At 36.0% G+C, this 22,087-nt stretch overlaps 1 protein-coding gene across 6 annotated transcripts in view; it reads left to right on the top strand.

The window, feature by feature from the left end:
• The window catches only part of LOC107725315 (disabled homolog 2-interacting protein-like), a 104,693-nt gene that overhangs the window by 14,735 nt on the left and 67,871 nt on the right, over positions 1-22,087 (top strand). For 4 of the 6 annotated variants that reach the window (XM_016534541.1, XM_016534542.1, XM_016534540.1 and 1 more), the window contains one exon: positions 15,365-15,471. The exons of 1 other annotated variant lie outside the window; for it this stretch is intronic. In XM_016534541.1, coding sequence (XP_016390027.1) covers positions 15,365-15,471 — 107 coding nt within the window. Of the gene's footprint in view, positions 1-7,934; positions 8,226-15,364; positions 15,472-22,087 lie in introns of those variants that run through there. One more of the 6 variants, XM_016534543.1, reaches the window with a different exon arrangement.

Raw genomic sequence — 22,087 nt, 5'->3', positions numbered from 1 at the left:
CTGGCCGGCAGAACTCTGAATTCAAGGGTGTATATTAGCTCTGTCAGCAATTAACTTTTTATGATGCAGGCCTTGCTGTTTTAGCATCGACTGATGAACAAATGGTTCCTGTCCCTATTCTGTTTTCCATTTTTCACTGTTATTCCCTTTGCCTCTCTCTTTCTCTCCATACTTTTTATCTCCCTCATGTACCCTCTCCTTTTTTTGTCAGGATGTTGTTTTACTCCAAAGTAAGGGTATTCCAAGCCCGGCTTTGAACTATAAAAGCTGTGGTGCTTCAGACATGGCTGATATAGTGCCTCTATTGATCCCGTCTCCTGGCAACCTCTGACAACAACTGAGTAAAGGACAGCACTCCGAAATCACAGACAAGACTTTTCTTGTGCAAAGTTAAATATAGGCTTGCCCTGGCCTTGAGCATTCTGGGAGATTTGCTCTGTGTTTCTTGCAGAACTTGTTGTGTAGATGGTACCGGGAAACTTGGTGTTATAATGCAAGTGCAGGTATAAGAGAGAGGTCTCGTACTTTGCTGGCACTCATTGATACAGAGTACAATCAGTTCTGTGCAGTACCAGGAATTATTTTTGAATATCAGCGTCTGTGCTCTCTTCCATCTCTGCTTGAACACTCTTATTAGACAAAGGCTGTTAGTCACGCAAGCCATGTTTTGACTATCAACATTAAATTTGGACCATAATCCGACCAAGGCTGGTCAAGAGGTCATCTGACCAACATGTACTTTTGAATTTGCATTAGCTGAACCAAAATGTATTTTTCTGACTAATTTGAACTAAAGAAATACAATTTAAGATAAGACTTATTCCTTATTTAAAATATGATATTTAAAGTTAATATTGACAAACAGTTCAAGAGATTTTGGTCTTTTCCCATTCAATTAAAATGTTTTATTATTTATAGATGATTTATTTATATATGCACATACACCTCCTTTTCACAAAAAAGTATTTATAAATTTATTTATATTTTACATAATATATATTTATGTGTATATTGTTTATTTATATAAAAAACTATAAATATATTTTCTGTATCAATTGTATATTACCTATGTCAGCAATTAACTTTTTATGAAGCAAACCTTGCTGTTTTAAGAACAACCCTCCCCTTTTAAAGTATACATGCAAGTACAGCTCCTATTTACTAAAAAAAGAAAATAAATAAATAATAAAATAAAATTAAAATTTATTTTTTGTTTATAAAATATATATTTATATAAAAAATAAATATATATTTTATATATGAACTATATATTACTTCTGTCAGCAATAAACTTAAAACTAATAAATGATATATAAGTACTTTTATATAAGTTTGTCAGTTCTCATGTTATTTACAAGGTTTGTGAACTTGTAGTATATCTGAATGCAATTAATATTCAGCTATTTGAATCTCAGTTCTTAAATCGTGACTTACTGCCAATGGCAGTGAAGCATCCTCTCAGTTTATTGCGGGGGTTTAATGCAGACTCTGGCAGAGATGGTGGAGCTGTTGGAACAAGCAGGGGTTTGGCATATTTTATCCATGGCTCTTTGATGGCACAGAGTCCATTGTGCTAGACGTTCATTAACATATCAAAGCAAAAGAGAAAAGCCAAAGTCCAATTAATTAACTGAGCAATGCGGCCGAGATGTTCTGCAGGATGCATATCGACAGCTGAGCGCAGATATTTGAAAATATTGTGAAGGCTGCAGTGGAATTGCTTTTACTCGTCTGAAAAATGCAGCCTCATCCACTATCCAGGGGTTATAAATACCTCTCGTGGCCCATTTTATAGATCATAATTTAGAGTGCTCATGTTCAGCATAACCTGCCCCTGTTGCCCCAGGGAGAAGACCCCTGTAGACAGAAGTGGACCACTTATGAACCTCTTTGATGTATTTGCTGTTTGAAGTAACATCACACCTGATCTTAATGTAATAGCGCTGCATTGTGTGTGTGTGTGCCTGCTGGCGTGATGATGATAGACCCTCAGGTTTTAGATTAGACTGAAGGACAGTAGACAGCATGCCAGAAAGTGCTGAGATTCTTGAGGAGTCCAGTCTAGACAGTATTAAATTTAGTACTCAGGGTTATACGAGAGTCCATGTGCGGCACTAACAGTTGTATCTACACTTTGGTAAGCCAAACTATATTTGATACTGTTGATCAGCAGGATTACGAGTTTTGGGTAACCTCACATTATTCTTACAACTTCATTCGCTGACTCTAGTGGAGCAGAAATTTCATGCTTCCCTTTTAAAGTTGAATTGAGTCTACAATATGACATTGTAATGCCAATTTTGGATGCATTGGAGTAAAATCTAGAGTAAAATTAGCTGGAATAAAATAACATTAAATAATTTATGTAATGTCATTTTTTTTAAGTGTCTCGGTGTTATACAAAATATCTTCTTTTGTGTTCTGCAGAAGAAAATAAGTCATACAGGTTTGGAGTGACATGAAGGTGAGTAAATGATGACCAATTTTTTGGGTAATTATAACTTTAAGGCTTTATACTAGCCCAAATGAGTAATATACCAAAAACAAGTGGGTGGTCTGACGTTCTTACACCTTTTTGATATTTGAGGCAAAAAGTGCTTCAAGACCATCCATAAAAAATTGCATAGTTGCAACATAGAAATCTTGATTATCAGGGGATAAAACCCTTTGAGAACATCTGTCTTGCGTATGATTAAGGTCTTCTGAACATGTAGAATAAACTAGATTGAAATTGGGTCAAACCAGAAATGTGCTACATGTGAGATCCTTCAAGTTCAAGAGATTGTTGTTGGAACTGAACCCGAAAGTAAATTACTTCAAGGGCAAAACAAATCAGAACAACGTGTTACTGGTCTTTTCTTTAGCAGCCATTAGTTTAGTACTGTTGTTCTTCTCTGTAATTGAGATAATTGCAAAAATGGAGGAAACAATTCCTCCAGCTTGGGGAAAAACAACTGTGGCAGTGATTGTATTGAACATGAGATTATGAGTCTTAATGCATTTTTGAATCCAGTGCCAAATTTCATTTTATCTGCTTTATGTGCTGGAAATTAACCAGCTTGTTTCTCAGAGTATTACTTTACACATACCGTAAATGAAAATTCTGTCATCATTTACTGAACCTGTGAGGAACTTTCCTTCCTCAGTGGAACACAAAAAGGGATATTTTACAGAATGTCTGAGCTGCTCTTGATGGACCATTGGATACTTTTATAGTGCACTTGTTTAGTTTAACAGCCTATTTTCATTATATGTTAAAATGCCAGAATAAATGATGAAAGATTCTTCTTTTAATTAAATAACTGATGCAATGTGTTTATCTGTTTTTAAATCTCACACAAGAGCTTCCACTAAAACTGCCTTGTCTTCCCAGGGATTGTGTAATTCCTAGAGATAAATGAAAAGCAGATATTTGACTCTGGTCCACATAAACAGAGATAGTACGTGTGAAACCACCGAGGCTCTTTCTGCTGGTGCTGGTTGAAACTGCTGGTTTTTAGTCTGGGAAGAGATTCATGAGCTTGTTGACTGTTGCTTATGGAAATGCAGCGTGACTGCTTGGATTCAGGGAGCTTGATGTTAATGGTGTCTGGTGACCGAGGGCCTCTCGCCTTCCAGGGGACGTCCAGATGTTGTAAGAGTGGCGGCCCGCTTATAAGCGGCAAATACCCAGGAGCATCAGTAAACTGCTAGGCCCCATGTAACTCAGTGATTGAAGTCTTGTCTCAGAGATTACGAGGATTGGATGCACAGTACCTGGTACTCTGTCAACACTTTCTTGTAAGTTGAAGTGGTATGTTAATACTCTATAAGCTTTACAGTTTGATGATAATCTGCTTCAGTTTTTCAATTTGCTAAGTAACTTTGGTATACAATCAGTAGTGTGCAACAAAATTCAAAAATAAGGAGGCAAAGTTCCCTCTCTGCTGTTGTTGTTTTTTTTTTGTCCAATGTAAATTTGTACTCCAGTTCTGTATGAACACCCATTTGAGTGGGTGAGTTGTTTACTTTGTAATTAGTCTCTTTATTTCTACCAGTTTCACCCATTCAGGCCAATTTGCAGGCTAGTTGTGAACATGATAGATGGGCATTTGTGCATTGACAGGTAATTGAACCAATCACAGCATGATTGGAAGCATTGCCTTTGACTTTTCACCCTAATTTTGTCATTTCTCTACTCATATTCACATTACATGAGCTCTATGAGAACTCAGTGAGCTCTTTCTAAAACTTTTTCCGTGGTAAAAGGAACTTTTACTTTCTTAACTAACTTTATAAGGTGCATCCTGGCATGCTTTTTAAACAGTATCGAAGGACGTCACATGTATTCATGTAACAGCTTTCAATTAAATTTTTAGTTTTGTTAATATCTATGGCACAATATTTATTTGTATCCATAACTAATATCGATAGTTTAAAAGTTTGTAAGATCATGAGAAACAAATTAAGTTGAGTGTGTACAAATGCTTGACTTTTAGTGTATTTTGTAATTCATTCATTCATTCATTGTTAGCATCTGGTCTTTTTCATTTGGTCTTCATATGTATGTTGGATGGTGGCCACTTGCTTTTCTGTTTTTCCCATGTTTCTCAGAGCTGCATAATAACAGCTCATGTACATATTCTATGAGAGTTTTTTCTAATGATTGCAAAAATAACACAAATAGGCCTAGTTCTCACACAGCTAAACAACAAGACTAATGGAGTATTTTCAGACTCAAGTGGAAAGAACTATATGTAATTGTTGATTTGGCAGTCAAAACATCTCTTCCCAAACTTGGCATTGTTGCAATAATTGCACAATAATTTAGACTCATTCTAAGTCTCATTCAGGGCCATAAACAGTCTAGACCAGTGTGTCCAGAACTCTTTGGCAGACTTTATCTCGCCTAATGTGTTTGTTCTCCGAGTTTTCATTGCTTCATTAATTCACATTGTCACATCATCAAAGAAAGAATGTCATTATGGGTGTTCATTGGTTGATGATTTTGGCCGTTGCCTCTTCTAGTAAAAGCTTGGAATCCAAAACTCCAAACAGCAGCAAAAAACAAGGATCTCTCTTTACTTCCCAAACACCTAATGCGGTGAACTCTGTACTCTCATCTAAAATGGCCAAGAGCATTGTGTATTTCATAAAACAACACCCAAAGAGCTGTTTGTATATGATGTCAACAGAAAAAAGAGAGTGGTTTCAAAGGAAAGCGAGTTATTGCATGTTTCATCTCAGATGAAGGCATTTGTGGCGTTGGTGGCCATCATAAGTTCCTCTCCACAGCTTGAGGTCCTTCCGATTGTCCTCATTTTGTGGTGGCAGTGTGGGAGCTGCAGTTTGTCTTGGTTTGTTTCATCACTTCAGCAGACGTATGTTTGGACATTTTATTTTTCCACTTATACTTTTCTATTTGATATTGTGAATCTGTCTGTCTATCTGTCTGTCTGTCTGTCTTATTTTCACAATATGTTGTTGATGATTGTGGGAATGCTCTAATGGTAGTGCATAAATTTTTTTTTAGTACCACTTTGGTCCAGAGGGGGGCACTGCATGTAAACATTTTCCCCTTTAAATGTGCAATCTATGAAGAAGGCCCGAGGGCAGAGAGCTGAAGTCATGTCTTGATTGCATTTACCTGCTGCACAGCGGTCAGTCAGCTCCCTGAAGTCAGTCTGATATTTACAGCAGTGTTGCTGCGCTCTGAGGCTAAATGCCTGTTTGTGTGCAGGGCTGATGTTCACACCTCTTGAGGTCAGTGCTATTAAAGGGCTGGCAGAGTAAAGATTTCAGAGTGTGGTGAAAGAAGGAATCATAGAAAGAAGTAATTATGTGATTTTAATATGGTCACAATAATGTATAAATCTGGACACGTAACTCACGCTTCCTTCTGCTTTTGTTTCCTCCTATTTTATTCAATATGAAAAAAAAATGGACTCGGTTTGCTTTCCTAAATAATATTATTGGTCTTACTGTGCATAATTCATCAGAGCATGTTTATCTACAAATAATAATAATAATGTTTGTTTTCCTAATTCATATTAAATATTTTAATGGTTTCACACCTGCAAATAGAAGAAACAAATGATAATTTCTATAAAGATAAAGTAATGCATTTTTAACATTCCAGTTAAAATCTCTCTCTCTCTCTCTCTCTCTCTCTCTCTCTCTATATATATATATATATATATGTAAGGATTGTAACACATTTTTTCCCACTGAAAAGCTATTTTAAAAAGACTAATAAAAATTGTATCAAGAAGGAAGAAGTAATTTGTTCCAGTACAAGGTTGTGTGAGCAGCAGGGCAAAATACTAACAAAAAAAATAATAGCTAACATTAACGATCCAATCCAATCCTGATGGTTAAAATCATGCCCTGCCTACATTAATTCCTGCTGATGAATGTTAACCAGATTATGTCATAATGCTGTGTGTGAGATTGTCCTATGGTGTAAGAGGACTGATTATTTATGGGGGGACATTGAGTCCTGTATTAGTTTCTTCTCAGAAACTCATTCCTCAGTAATTTTTGTCTTAAAGCAACAAATTAGAACCATAAGACAATTTCATACTGACTTTACTTTATATTGATTTATATAGACAGTGACTTGGCTAATGAATGTCATGAGTAGTTCAAGACTTTTTGATGTTACGCATTTCTGATGGTTACCAAACATTTGGTTCCACTGTTTCTGGTTAGCTTTACATCTCTGGAGAGATAAACGTTTTGTTTTATGTCTTCATGCAAAGCAGGCAGCATCAGTACACAGAGGCGATCACTCGTATATCACTCGACTTAATGGCACTTCCCTATACTCTCCTTTAGCTTGACTCCGAGGCTCAGGTGGCATGTAGCAACTGCACTATGGGTAATAATATCAGACCTCTTATTGCTCACATTTATTCCAGCACAGAGCTCTTCGGAGAAGCCGAGCAGACAGATTTAGCCAGCCTCTCCATCTCATCCTCTCATCCTCTCTCGATGAGAAAGTTCACACCGGGGTCGAGTGTCTGAGCGTCAGTATTATTATTAGTGATGAATAAATAATATTCAACACATACTGTAAATCATTTTTAAAAATAGTTTTCGTCTCTGTCTGGTAGGTTGTTGACATTTGGTTCTCAGAATCGAGGATTTCATCAGGGAGGTGAGATGTTCTTCTGCGGCTCGTAAATCTCATTACTTCACCAGCTAGTGTCGTAGAGGTCACGGGGTCAAATGCCTTGTCAGAGCACTGCAAACATATTAATGTATTGGATGTTTAACTGAGGGTGGGTGAAGAGACAAACCTCCTGTTCAGTCTTCAGTGGTTTCAGCCAAGTAAAGCTATGAAAGATACTAGTTTCTCTTGAATTTACAACAATAATGGGAAAAATGTGGACCTCTTAGTGACCATACCTGATAAGCTCCAAAAAAAAAACCATACAATTACTGTAAAACTGCCAAATAATAGTTTTGTGTGAGAAACAAACCAGAATTTATTATTTACATAAATTGTAAACATTTTGACCGATTTTTAGGTTATTATATTCTACATGATTGGAAATTTTGTTTTATATTTTGTTAATGGTGTTTTATATCTTTTTTTTTTTTTTTGAGCTTGACAGATGTGGTCAGTATGAACTGCTATTGGAAAGAACTACAAGATTAAAATAAAAAATGTCTCCTTTGGAGTTTTTACAGAAAATTACAACATTTGGGTTTGGAACATTGTAAAGGGTAAGTAGACAATTTTCAGTTTTGGGTGAATTATCACTGTAATGTAATATCTGTACATTTGATATAGTTCTTTTTATGATGGAGCTGCTCAAGACATGTCTGCACTATAATTTACACCCAAATTCACCCCTCACTGTAGATTTCATTCCCAAAGCAAAGAGGTTATTTGTTGGGAGGAGTTGACTCTCTACTTTCCCCCTTGTTTTTCCGCCTATTCTCTCGAAACTCTCCACCATGTCATTTTAAGAGCAGTCCTGACTTGCAGAATGAGATGGAGCGATCTGCTTCTCTGGCAGTGATTCAGTTTAACAGGAGCTTTTGAAATGAAGACTTCCAGCAGTTTCTGAATCAATCATTCTGTAGGCCGTGACACAGGTGAAAGCGAGGCGCGGAGAGCATGTCGGGGGCAGTGAGGCGAGTTCTGGGGAGGAAGTGGTACTACTACAGACTTCTGGGCCGATCCGGGCACAGACAGCATGTTCGGTCACGGAGCCGCTGCCGCACTGCTATCAAGGGTGATTTGGTCTTTTTCTGTCTATCTTGGAAAAAACAGTACTTTGCTGGGGTTACAGAGTGTGCCATAGTACCCTTATGCGTTTGTGACATTTTTCATTGTCTGATCATATTGACTTAATATCCATCGTGTAATAGAATTTGCCCTCAAGAATGATGGAAATGAAAGTGCACTGAGGAACTGATAGAAATGTTTGACTGATTATAGTTTTCAATCAGAATGAAGTGTGCATTTGGTGTCTGAGTGAAACGGTGCCCAGGTTTCAGATATTCTTCTCCTCTTTGCTTTGTGATTGAAGTTTTTTGCTGTGATACATGTTTTTAAAGCAAGTGAAGGTGCAGGCAACTTTTGAGGGGACTGGACTTTGTTGACGTTTCATAAAAATATCCTCTTAAGTAGTTTCTCAAATTGGCATACATACTCTATTTGATAGTACATTGATAGTAACACGCATAAAAAAGAAAATGATGCAATTTACAAGACTGAACTGCAAATGTATTATTTTTTTGTGTTTTTTGTCCTTTCCATAAATAAATAAATATATAAATAAATAAATAAAAATCTGAAATTATTCTTATTTGTTTTCAGAGAATATATCTTATATATTTATTCTTTTTTTTTTTTTATATTTAAATTACTTAATTTTTTTACTGGAAAAGACAAAATACTGATTAAGCGAATTATTCAGCAGTTAAACTGCCAAATAATGGCTGATTATTCAGTTGATATATTGGTCTATCACAAGTACAAACGTGTCCTGGCCTTATACTTTGAGACAAAGAGAGAATATTGAAAGTCTTATTGAAAGTAATCATATTTTGACGATACTGACTACAAGAAGTGTTCTCCCGAAACCCGTTTCTATCTATCATCTGGTGGTCTACTGTGACTTGACATTGTGAATGTTGGACTTTTTAATTTGTTTATCAACTGTTAAAGATATTTCAAATTCATACACATTTGTGGTCTTCTTTGTGGCCTTCCTTCCACTTTCTTGTTTTTAAAAGCTGGTAATTATAAACAGAAGTATTACTTTTACTTTAGCAGTTTAAAAAGACAAGTTGTAAATTCTGATTCTGAGTTTAAATCACTTTTCCTTCAGTATGAGTTAGCCTAAAGTAGGAAACATTTAGTTTTTTTGTCAGCCTATGATCTGCTGCTGTAAGAATATCAATTTTTCAGTACTTCACTGCTTCGATGGAGTTCATAAACAAGTATTTTTGTCTTCCTCATGGTGAAGTGAAGCTTCCTAAATATACAGCCTCCAGGGACTTTTTCTTCTCAGTTCTTACACTGATTAGAGCCAAGAGAGACTTATCCTATCTGTGTGTGGGAGAAGACAGCAAGCGGTTCACAGTTCACACAGTACTGAAGAAACCACCACCTCCTCTTTACATCAGATTCATACATATTTCCATGAACGATTTCTGTTCTCAGTATTAAACTTTGGTGCATAACTTGTCCACACGTGATAAAGCAGGTCGTGCAGCTTGTTGAGGAGAGGTGTGCTAATACTTTTCTAACCAATGCAACCACATAGCAGTGCCATGGCAACCACCAGAATTTATTTGAGAGACTTTTAAAATCCAATTTAGTTCTGAATTAAAGAAAGGAATTTGAATTCAATTATTTGATTGAAAGAAATTCATATAAATATTTATTAAATTCTTTAGTTATTTATTAAATTACATTGTACTATTTCATTTTGTTTTATTAATTTATTATTTTATTTTAAATTAACAAAATACTGATTAAGCAAATTACATAGTGGTTAAATCTTGCTGAATTTCCACTGAGCTACTATTCTGTAAATTCCTTATGCTGCCATCCCAAATTCAGTTCAAATGCACACTCGTTAATTAAATGGAAGCCAATTCTACATTTCTGAATTTGGCACAACCCTGGCAACCACTCTTTTTGCAGCCCTATCATTTAGTTTCTCCCATTTCCTTCTTTTCAAAGAGTTATGAGTGCACTCAGTATTTTTCTAAACTTCAAGTGCGTAGAAAAAACTTCAAGATCTTGTGCATTCTTGTTTCAGATCCATTACTTGGAAACATTGCACTGTTCAAACTTTGCTCAAACTCTTGTGGTGGCAGTTGATGAGATTGATAAAGTCTCGCCGAGATGAAAGGTTTCTCAGAGTTGGCGAATGTGGGCTGCATGATCTGTCAGGCCTTTAGTGCACTTCTCCATTAAAGACCAAAGAAGTTCTGTTTCTTGACACATCAAGAGGCTTGAGAGACAGGTGTAGTTGAGAGTTTAGCTCTGTGTCTGTTTCATAGAAGAAAGAGAGCTGACTTGCTCAGTGATTGACGCTTCAGCAATGAGCCCAAAGCAGCATTTACCATCCATTCTCTGTGTTACTGTACATGTCAGAGTCTGAAGCATCCCTGTCCAGAAGTCATTTTTACAGTTGGCTACTGCATGGGACAGTATGTGCTGCTGATTACAGATTACATTTGTTCTTAAACAAGAGTTCACCCAAAAATGTCAATCTGTCATTATATACAATACTCACACTTACATCACCTTTAATTGGAAACACTGGAACAGCTTGTTCTGATTAAGTAATTGTTCTTCAAAGAACAACAAGCGGTGCTTAGTTATCATTCTATTTCTGTTCTGTTTGTCTCTGCCTGTTTTCCATTTCCTTTCACTGTGGTGGTCTTGTTTCAGGGGAGTGATGTTAGATGGAAGGCCTGCACAGCATTTTAGCTGTTTGATTGATAGGTTGAGAGGAGCGTGGGTATTATTGAACCCAGGGAATGGGCACATTGTCACACCCCTGTGGACTGTTGATTGTGGTTTCTCCCTCTGTGTCCTTATTTGGTTGTTTGTGAATGTTACCCTGTGTGTTGATGTCTACCCTGTCTGGATCTCCTGTTGTCATATCATTAAATATCCTTTTTTTCGTCATCTTCGTCGTCCTGCCTGATCTGTAGGTTTGCTTTCAAAAAAATATTTTATTTTTTACTTTTGTGAAAATCTTACGGAGGCTGCATTTATTTGATTTAAATATGTAGTAAAACCGTAATATTCAGATTAAAATAACTGTTTTCTATTTGAATATATTTTCAAATGTAATTTATTCCTGTGATGCAAAGCTGACTTTTCAGCGTCATTACTCCAGTCTTCAGTATCACATTATCGTTGAGAGGAGCGTGGGTATTATTGAACCCAGGGAATGGGCACATTGTCACACCCCTGTGGACTGTTGATTGTGGTTTCTCCCTCTGTGTCCTTATTTGGTTGTTCCTGTTCTCATTATTAGTTAATCACCTCATTGTGCTCACCTGTCATACCTCTTGTATGTACAAAAGAACAGCATTTTTAATAGATTTTTTTTTTTGTAACAATGTGAAGGTATTTGCTCTCATTGTTGATTAATTTAATACATCCTTGCTAAAAATATGTATTTATATATATATATAATATATTTTCAAATGTAATTTATTCCTGTGATGCAAAGCTGACTTTTCAGCGTCATTACTCCAGTCTTCAGTATCACATTATCCTTCAGAAATCAGTCTAATATGCTGATTTGCTGATTAAGAAATATTTCTTATCAATACTATAACAGTTGAGAATTGTGCTTCCTAATATTTTTGGAAGTCTATGGAAAGTCCCCACAATTCACAGAAACAAACGTGTGTGCGCATGTGTGCGTGTGTGTATTAGAAATCTTCTTATAGTTAAAGGATGTGGTCCGTATTTCACAAATTAATCAGTTCTGTGTACTTCTCCACATATTTCTCTCTGCTTCAATCCATACTGACAATCAATGGATATGCAGATTGGGGCATTTGACAGAACATTACTTGTAAAATCTGTTTATTGGCTAACTATATTATTACACCAGATACTGTACTTCCTGGGTCACAAAGTTATGTTCTGCTAAATAGACTCAAGCAAAGTCTGTTTTTTTGTTTTTTTTCTTTACCTTTTTGCAATTTTTATCATTGTCATTCATAATCAATTATAAAATACCTGCAGGTCACTGTATGTTACCCAGATACTGACTCTGCTGAAAATCAGCACAAGTTGTTTCGCTTTTTATGTTATTGTCTTTGCTTTTAAACCTTAACCAAAAAAACCTTAACGGTCTAACCAAACCGAAGGGCCTGCAAAGACTCGTCATCTCTTGCTGCGACAAGTCGAGCCAGATCTGAAGAAAGGAGCGTGCATTTAGATTAAGAGCAAATGAGACAAGCCTGTGAGTTATATCCCTGCTTGAATGCTAAATGAGACCATAGCACTTCTATGTAATTTCCTGGAATGACAGAGTCCTCTGTGAGATCAGATGGAGGACGGTGGCACCCCGGTGCAGGCATCTCTTACAGCAGCTGGGCCATGCATCTTGTTTAGAGCAGATTAATAGGGCCGCTAGCACCAAGCATTTCTGCGGTAATTCTCTGGCAAATGGCCCACAAGTCTTCTCAACATCTGGGGTTGAACTGATTAACATATATGGAACATTGTTTGATGGCTCATACCAGTCAAGAACTTTTTGTTTGAAATATATTCATTTATAAGTAAGTTACAGGGGCCACGTTGTACTATTTTATTATTTTATTTTATTTTATTTTATTTTATTATGCATTTATATATCGCTTTATTGTGTGTTGCTGTACACCCAAAGTGCTTTACAATCAAAAAGAATATATATATTATATAACGTACATTTGGATAACCTTTAGTTTAGTTTTGGAAATCGGTTTAGTTTTGGTTTAGTTTTTTTTTGGAAATCATGTGGGTCATAAAGTGGCGGTGATCAGTCCTCTGATGTGATATTTATTTACTTTTGTCCACCCTGAAATGGAAAGTATTTCCACAGCAACTCATAAACACAACTTCTGTATTCTTGTCAGCATGTTTGCTCTGGACAAATATAAGCAGAACGTTCAGGAGTTCAGACCCCCTGCTCACAGGTCCGTGCCAGAGGAGACTTTTCTTTGAGCCCCTTGTGTTGTCCTCTCAATATGAAAGCATTTGACTGTCTCCACTCTTCATAAACACTTGGCTCTGGGTGGAGGAATGTTGGAGCCATCTCTTAATTGTCGTTTAGTGTTTTTTTCCATTTACGCTGCATTTATCAATCATGATCAAGCAGCTTAATGATGAAAGAATATTTGAACCAATTATTAGTTTGCAGGTTGGTAATGACATTGTAGTCATCATTCAGAGCAAACAGTGCTTTCAACACAGCTGATGGAGAGATGCTGATGTTTATGAACAGAAGTACACAGTCATATTTGAAAAATACATAAAGTATTACCCTGTTAAGAATTATGTATATAATGTTTTGGCCTACTTACAGACTTTTAAATGTTACTCAAAAACCATGTGGATCTTCACTGTTTTAAAACACTGCATTTAAGTCAAAGATCATGTGATCTTGCTTCCATGCTTAACATATGGATCAGGATGTTGTGATATCAACATAAGCAAGAGGCGGCGTTGAGATTTCTCTCCCATGCATTCCAATCTGTTCATCTCTGTAGTGAGAAAACAGTGAAATTACGCACACACAGACGGAATGTTCATATGTCGATACCTACGCAGGGCTGTTAATCACTCTTCCTCCATGTTGTCAGATCATGTCTAGTTTTGCTCAGCCAACACTAAATGATGACTGAGGCGCAATACAAATCCTTGTTATTTGACATTATGGCAATATTTATTAGCACATAATTGTTTATCCTTAGCAGTTTATATCATTGGTTTGTTTCCAGGTGTCAGTGAATTTGATGCTCTCTGTACACTATAAAAAAATGTTGAATTGTGAATTGGTTAACTGAAAGTTGCTTTTACTGTGTGTGTGTGTGTGTGTGTGTGTGTTAGAGGGTCAGTTTTTTTTTTTAATAAATAAAAAGAAAACAAGTAGAATAAAATAGAAATAGAATAGAATAGTAAAATAGAATAGATAGTGCTAGTGTTAGAGGATCAAGTTTTTTATATATATAATAAAAGAAACAAGTAGATAGAATAGAAATAGAATAGAGAGTGCAAGTGTTAGAGGGTCAAGGTTTTTTTAGTAAATAAAAAGAAAAGAAGTATTAAATAAAACAAATTTACACTGTTTCATCATGTTGCTTTCTGTCGTATCACCTGTATTACTATGATGGTTGTTGATACCTTTTATGTCAAAAAGCAGATTCTGTAGTTTTGAGTATATAGGTATGTTAACAGTCTATCACTTAATGAAATATACAGTTATAAATTGTAAAATATACAGGCATCTTGTAACACCGGAAACATTGTTTTTACCGTGAATTTCGGGCAACCACAGCTGCCAGTTTTTTTTTAATACCATAAATATAACAGGATATTTTTTATACTGTAGAACAGAAAGCTTTTTTATTTGAACAACCAATTCTAGCTCAAGAAAAGAGCTGTCAGAAAGAGCACACACAAAAAAAAGCTTCCAGATCTTGTTAGTGATGCATCTTTCCAAGTACAAAGCCAGCGAGGCACAGAAGCCCTTCCTCCACTTTGTTTTGAGTTTGACGTAATTCAGACTGTGCAAAGAGACAGACAGGAGGATGAATTTCATAGATCTTGTCTTTCAGGTTGGCTGCGTTCGCTCTCTCATTTGTTTTCCGCACAAACACTTGTTCCCTCCTTCTTCCCTCCATCAATCGTGCAGACAGAGATGCAGGCGTGTGCTGAATGCCAAGCACAGTCTGACAGGCTGATGCAGGCCGCGCATGACCGACACATGTGACTGACACAGTGACGCTGCTACAGAAGCAGCATATTGTAGAGAATTATGGGTGGGCCTTTTGACTTGAGCCAATAAGGAACCTGCTAAAGCAGCCACATTGCAACATGCTTAATACCACTCAAAAGACCATAACAACCACATAGCAATGGCACAGCAACCCCCTGGCAACCATCCAAAACATACTAGCAACTTGTTTAAATCTTAGCAAGCATGAAGAAGAGATGATGCTGAACACCTTTCTTTAGTTTTTTCAGGTTTCCAGTGCTGTTATTGATGTTTGATTGTGTTCATTTGGTGGGTTTGTTTATCCTAGGGGAAATCTGATCGTTGAACTGCTCTTGGCAGGTTACATACGCATGAATCCAGTCATCACTCTCTGATTCCTCTCTCTGTCTCTGTCTGTCTGTTCTCAGAGTCTCTCACTGACAGGGTGGGCCGGCGACGCAGTATGCCTGGCAGTACGGTGGACAAAACGGTGGTCGCTATGGATGCAGACACGTCAACGCCTTTTAAAGTCACGGTACGCATTTATGACAGCAGCGCAGATAAAAATAGTACATTTACAACCGTAAGAGGATTTAAGCATCTCTCTGAGCTAGGAGTTGTATTTCAAAATGTGATTCAGTTTGACTTTAGATGATAATTCCTGTTGTGCTGTACACTTCATAAATGCCTTAATATATCAGATAAAATATTAAATGCATAATTTTTATAAAATGTTTAATTAGTTTTCTTCACATTATGTCAATATGGAGTAAATTTTAAATAATTTCACTACTTTATTTTGACCAGATGTTGCCATTTGTGCCAATTTCTGCAGCGAATAAAGTGACAGTTTATTAAGAAATATTATAGGTGTGTCTTAATTTCTTATTTTCTTTAATTAAAATGTTTCAAAGAAAATATGTTTTAATTAGGGAATGTTTTATTAGTAATCAATCTGTAGATTTCATTTGATCAATATCCCTAAACCGAAAAAAGGCAAAGAAAATTCACCAATCTATTTTCAAAATCAGTGTACTTTTAGGATTATTTAAATACTGTTGTAGTATTTTTTTAAATATTTTAAATTAGCTTGTTTTCATTTAAATTTTAGTTATTTTGTTAGGTATGTCATCAGTTTAGTTCATTTTAATTAGTTTGTTATTTAAAAATATTTCTATTTAGTGTTTTATCTTTTTTCAAGTTTTTTATTATAATTTTTTTTCCCCTTTTTTTATTGTCAACTACACACACACACACACACACACATATATATATATATATATATATATACACAGAGCTGGGTAGATTACTTACAAATTGTAATCCGTTACCAATTCCAAATTACATGACAAAAATTGTAGTCAGTAACATAATCCATTACATTACACATTTTAGGTAATGTAATCAGACTACTTTTTGATTAGTTTTAGATAACTTTTGTCCTAACTCGTTTATCACATTGATTTAAATAGGATAATCTTGTACCATAATGATGTAAAAATATAAAAAATATATTCCATTCATTGTAATTAACAGCACGAAGTGTATTAAACAATATATTACATCAAGGTTTCCCAAACTGGAGTTTGTAAAGGAACTGCAGGGGGTTTGTGAGTTTAATGAAAAGCTAACAATTAATTAAATCATAAATCATGTAAAATTAAAATAATTTTTTTTTCCTGACTTAGTGTTTTATTTTGGATCCTTTTTTTCATTATACATACAAAGAGTATACAAAATACACATACAGAGTGACTAACATAAAACAACACACAACATAAAACAAGCTAAGTACAAAAAAACAGCAAAAATAACTCACATTTACATATAGGTTGGGAGTGTTGAGAATTGTGGATGTTGAGAGTATTCATTTCTTTGTGAAGTATTTTCTCTTTCCTTCCTCCTCACCTCCCCCTCCTCCTCTTCCCAATAATAATAATAATAGTAGTAGTAATAATAATGAAAATATTTGGGGGGGGTATTCAGAATCCAGCGAGGGAGCTTTTCATAAAAATAAAAAAAAAAGAAATCCTTCCAGGCAGGCGTATCTCACCAAAAGCTGTGGGGACGAGGAAAATAAATAATTTTAAAATAACAATCAAATTAAAATACTTACTAAAAATGAAATATTTCATGTTTACCTGCATGCCATATGTGATACTTAATTATTAAAATATTTATTTTAAAATCTCAGGGGTACTTAAAGGAGTCCTTGATTATGATTTCACTTTTTTTAACTTTAGTTAATGTGTAATGTTTTACAAAAAAACAGCAAAAATAACTCACATTTACATATAGGTTGGGAGTGTTGAGAATTGTGGATGTTGAGAGTATTCATTTCTTTGTGAAGTATTTTCTCTTTCCTTCCTCCTCACCTCCCCCTCCTCCTCTTCCCAATAATAATAATAATAGTAGTAGTAATAATAATGAAAATATTTGGGGGGGGTATTCAGAATCCAGCGAGGGAGCTTTTCATAAAAATAAAAAAAAAAGAAATCCTTCCAGGCAGGCGTATCTCACCAAAAGCTGTGGGGACGAGGAAAATAAATAATTTTAAAATAACAATCAAATTAAAATACTTACTAAAAATGAAATATTTCATGTTTACCTGCATGCCATATGTGATACTTAATTATTAAAATATTTATTTTAAAATCTCAGGGGTACTTAAAGGAGTCCTTGATTATGATTTCACTTTTTTTAACTTTAGTTAATGTGTAATGTTTCTGTTTGAGCATAAACAACATCTGCAAAGTTCAATGCAAAGGGAGATTTGTTTTTTTTGTTTTTTTACAGAATTTGCGTTTTAAGGCCTACAACAAACGGCTGGTAGGGACAACAATGAGCTTCTTCCTTGGTTTGTGTTATCATGAACCCTATAATTTACATAAACCCTGCCCCCGGTAGCACACAATCACAACACACTGGGCCAGCTAACCAATCTGAGCCCATTGCGTATTTCTGAGGAAGGGGCTTCATAGAACCAGGAAGTCATACCGTCTTTTGGAGAATGGAAACAGTGATAAAATATATGAAAATCTGATGTGTGTATATATATATATATATAATTTTTTTTTTTTTTTTCAGTTAACAAAAATAATTTTTAATAGTTTTAGTTTCAGTTAACAATAACAACATTGGTAACAACACTGTTAATGGCAGTATTCTGTAGGAAGTGACATCTTTTTTGGCATGGACAACAACAGCACGAAAATCAGTTTTTTAAAAGTTACAGATATTGAAAGGTAGTGCATAACAATTACTTACAGTACAGTAAAGATGTACTACACACTTCATGGATTAACTTCATGGTTTTGAACCTATGACACACAGGTCTTTATCCACTAGACCACACTGCCTTTTACAACATAGAAAGTGTTTGCTGTGGATAACAGTTGTAGCGTGGCACATACAGATTTACTGACTTTTATGACCGATTCTGTTTGTCAAGATTAGTGGAGCAAAGGGCACCGGATTGCACTTGCCGACTAACTGCAGACCGCAGTTCATTGTACTCTGTTACGAGGTTAATCCCGGCAGTTGTTGCTAGTGGGTTAAAGCAGGTGTCATCACGCACCCTGAGGAGAGACGGCATGTTATCACCGCTGCACTGTGCACTTCCTGCCTAGGGCGAGAAGCACCGGTCCTAATGACTCGCTTTGCAGATAAGTGAGCGACACGGCCACAGCTGGCTCTGAATCCTCAGGTCAGCCTGAGAGGAGAGAAGGATTAGGCGTCCTGATAGAGTTAAGCCATCGCTTTATAGACCTCAATGGCCATCTAATGGGGAACAGTCCTTGGAGGAGATGCAATCAGTCCTGGTTGAAGTGTGCTGTAAATGAGACAGATGGGTCGTGAATCTTGCTGCATTTAGCTGTGATGTGGAAAAGCCACAGGCACAGATGGCAGCACCAGTACCCACGCCTCCTGAGAAGGGCAATATTATCCCCTCGTGCCCCTCACAGTGAAGTGGGTGCAGAGTTGATGTGGTGTCGTGTAAGAATGTATCCATTCTGTAATACTGTACCGCTGGCATACAACCCAATTGGGACAGGTTATCATGGAGAGGTGCAATCATGATTGATTGAGCCAGTTAGTTTGGATTTGAGTTACATTTTACCAAACTTTTGCTTCATTATAACTTCTAACAGTCTGTGCCATAATTTAGTAAAGTCTTTTTTATCTGCATAGCAATAAAAAATAACAATATTAATTATAATAGAAAACAATATAGTAAAAATAGAAATATAGTAATAAGGAGTGAATGGATGAATTTTGTATAGGTATTTTTTTGGTCCTGTTTTCACACTTTTCACAGTCTGACTATTTTTTCCTTCCATTAACAGCAGTATATCCAACAGTATATCAATGTACATCATTGGATTATATATTTTTCCTTAAAAGTAATAAAAATTTCCACCACAGTTTCCATTCTGTAGTGGAAATACAATTATATATATATAGCAGAATGATTGGCCAATATATATATATATATATATATATATATAATGGCCAATCATTCTGTTTTTACAATTAGCATTCTTTGTATTATAAATGCACACAAATAATATTTATTAATATTTAATTTTTTATTTCATAAAATGACTTTTTTTACGGTATTTTTGATCAAATAAATACAATCTTGTTAGGCATAAGAGACTTCTTTCAAAAGCATTATAATCTTACTGTGCCTTTTGAACAGTACTACACATAAAAGTCAACAGAAAAGTAGCAAAAGTAAATGAGGAATGTGTGGTAAAAAGTTTCCATTGGGGATGCACCGATACCACTTTTTTCAGAACGATTCCGATACCGATACTTTAATTTTTGGTACTCACCGATACCTGTATTTTCACAGCATTTGTAATTTCTTTTTAATATTGGGAACAGAAACAAAATAATAGTAATAATAATAATATGAATCATGTTAGTTGGCTTCATTTAGCAAACAGATATTACCTTCAGTTATTTCCACACTTAATTATACCTGTTAAAATGTATTGTATAAGCTTTTGTTACTTTCACTGTTCATTTTAATGGCGCATTAGAGCTGCTCCATTGCAGCAGCTCAATACTGTAATCACAAAACGTTTTCCTAAAATAATGCAGGGAACCACGCGTACTATTTTGGTCATGTAATTTGCGTCACGCGCAGTGTACACGGACCCTCGCGTACGAGTAAAAACCGAAGTATACTTTGGCCTTAAAGCAAGCTAAACATACGCAGCGCGCACACGTTTGTATTGGTGCAGAATGAGAGAGAGATACTTACAGCCCAGCCTACAAACTTTCCAGTGATGTCTGTGAGATATTCACTCGACAAGCTCGCGCATCTGTGCAGCCACGCGCTGCTTATCAGCTCGGGCGCATCCGCTATACAGGCGTGAATATTGAATGTTTAACATTATATTAATTACTTGCATGTACTTCATAGACATCCTTAATCTCTAATAACTCCATTCTACTCTCTGTTGTTCTGTTTTCAGTGTTTCTTTTTCTGGACACAGCTCTATTCACACGCTGTTTGGTATCGGGGCATTTTTACGAGTAAGAGTACAGGAGCGGTATCGGTGCATCCCTAGTTTCCATTATACAGTAGTTTGATTGTGATCTTTTAATGTGATCTCAATCTGTTAGTTTAATTAAAAAGTTCTTAGACATAAAAGTTCCCAAAGTTGAAGAAACACTCATATACAGTACATGTGCTGCAGTAATTCCCTCTAAGGTCAGTGTATTTGTTTTCCAGAGATACATGTTGCATTCAAATATTGGCATCAGTCTGTTGCTTCTGTTTTCCCCCTACCAGAAACCTAAGATAAACAGTTATTCCACTGCTTTCAGCTCACCCATTTTGCTTAATTACAGAGCTAAACTAATGACAGGATCTATTAACTGACGCAAGACAGAATGAGCACAGTGTTTGTAAGCATGCTCCAACGTGAACGCCCCTCGTGCATGCCGATGAGTTGTGTATTTGGCTCCTGCGGGGCCACAAGAGAGTCCCGCTGTCGCCGGCGATACAGAGCCTTTCGTGCGAGTACACCGAACCGGATCCATGCTAATTGAACGGGATCCCGGACTTGTCGGAACAGAAGGAGGAAGGGCAATAGTGTGCCCCCATGCTGTGCGGACCACTTTGAGAACCCTGGGAGAAATCCAATACCTTGCTCTGGTGATGTATGCAGACACGATCGTTTGGAGCCCAGGGTTACGGATTTCCCCACAGGCCCCGGTTCCTGTGCAGAGAAGGCAGCTTTAGACCGTGGACTCCTCTGCTTTATGGCTGAGGCTAGACTGTCTGGCTGCGAAAAACAGATAATGACATTAGATGTATTGTTTCAGCAGATGCTCGGACACATTCAGGCTCTTAGCAGAGGCTCGCTGCAGTCAGGAGTCTTGTTTAGTTGTTATCTGAGAGCGTGTTTCTCATGTTTGATAACGGCCGTTATGCTAAGTGCCTTCATGGAAGACTGAACCCAAAGAACTTGTTTTCACAACGGGGAAACATCTTTTTTGCTAATTTTATCACTGGCTAGAATTGCATTAGGTGTCAAATGCCATGTCAGAGCAGGCAAACGCTGCAAAAAATAAACTATTCTTGATGAGTATTTTTGTATGATTTTGCAGTGAAAATATATTTTTAAAAAACAAGATGAATTTATTTAAGAACCAACACTGAATAAAATATTTAGACTTGTTTTCAGGGAATGCATTTTTAATATGAATCTATTTTAGATTCGTTTTTTTCACTTGTTTAACAAGTATAAACAAGTATATGGAAGAACAATAATGACAAATGTCTTTGAAACAAAAAAAGCATGTTGAATTGCACAAACTGAAAAATTTATGCATTGCATTAACAGTGCTTGCATTTTAATGCCTCGTATTTTCAGGGCTTTCATTTTTAGGGGCTGAAATCCAACGTAGTTGTATATTTAAGCTGTGAATATTTCAATTCAAAACATTTCACACACATTTTCATGATTAAAAATTCAATAATTCATATTCACCTTCTAGAGTTAACTTCCAAAATATTCAATCTGTTTTAAAATACGATGTATAATATTCGACAGGCAATTATCGGTCCATTTTATTTCACTTTACAAATTCGCTTCCACAAATTCAGTGGTTAAAATTCGACAGAAAATTCG

Source organism: Sinocyclocheilus rhinocerous, unplaced genomic scaffold, assembly GCF_001515625.1.
Source record: "Sinocyclocheilus rhinocerous isolate Xijiao unplaced genomic scaffold, SAMN03320098_v1.1 scaffold785, whole genome shotgun sequence".
Taxonomy (NCBI): domain Eukaryota; kingdom Metazoa; phylum Chordata; class Actinopteri; order Cypriniformes; family Cyprinidae; genus Sinocyclocheilus; species Sinocyclocheilus rhinocerous.
The sequence above is the reverse complement of the archived record's forward strand: the minus strand, read 5'-3'. Positions and strand labels throughout refer to the sequence as shown.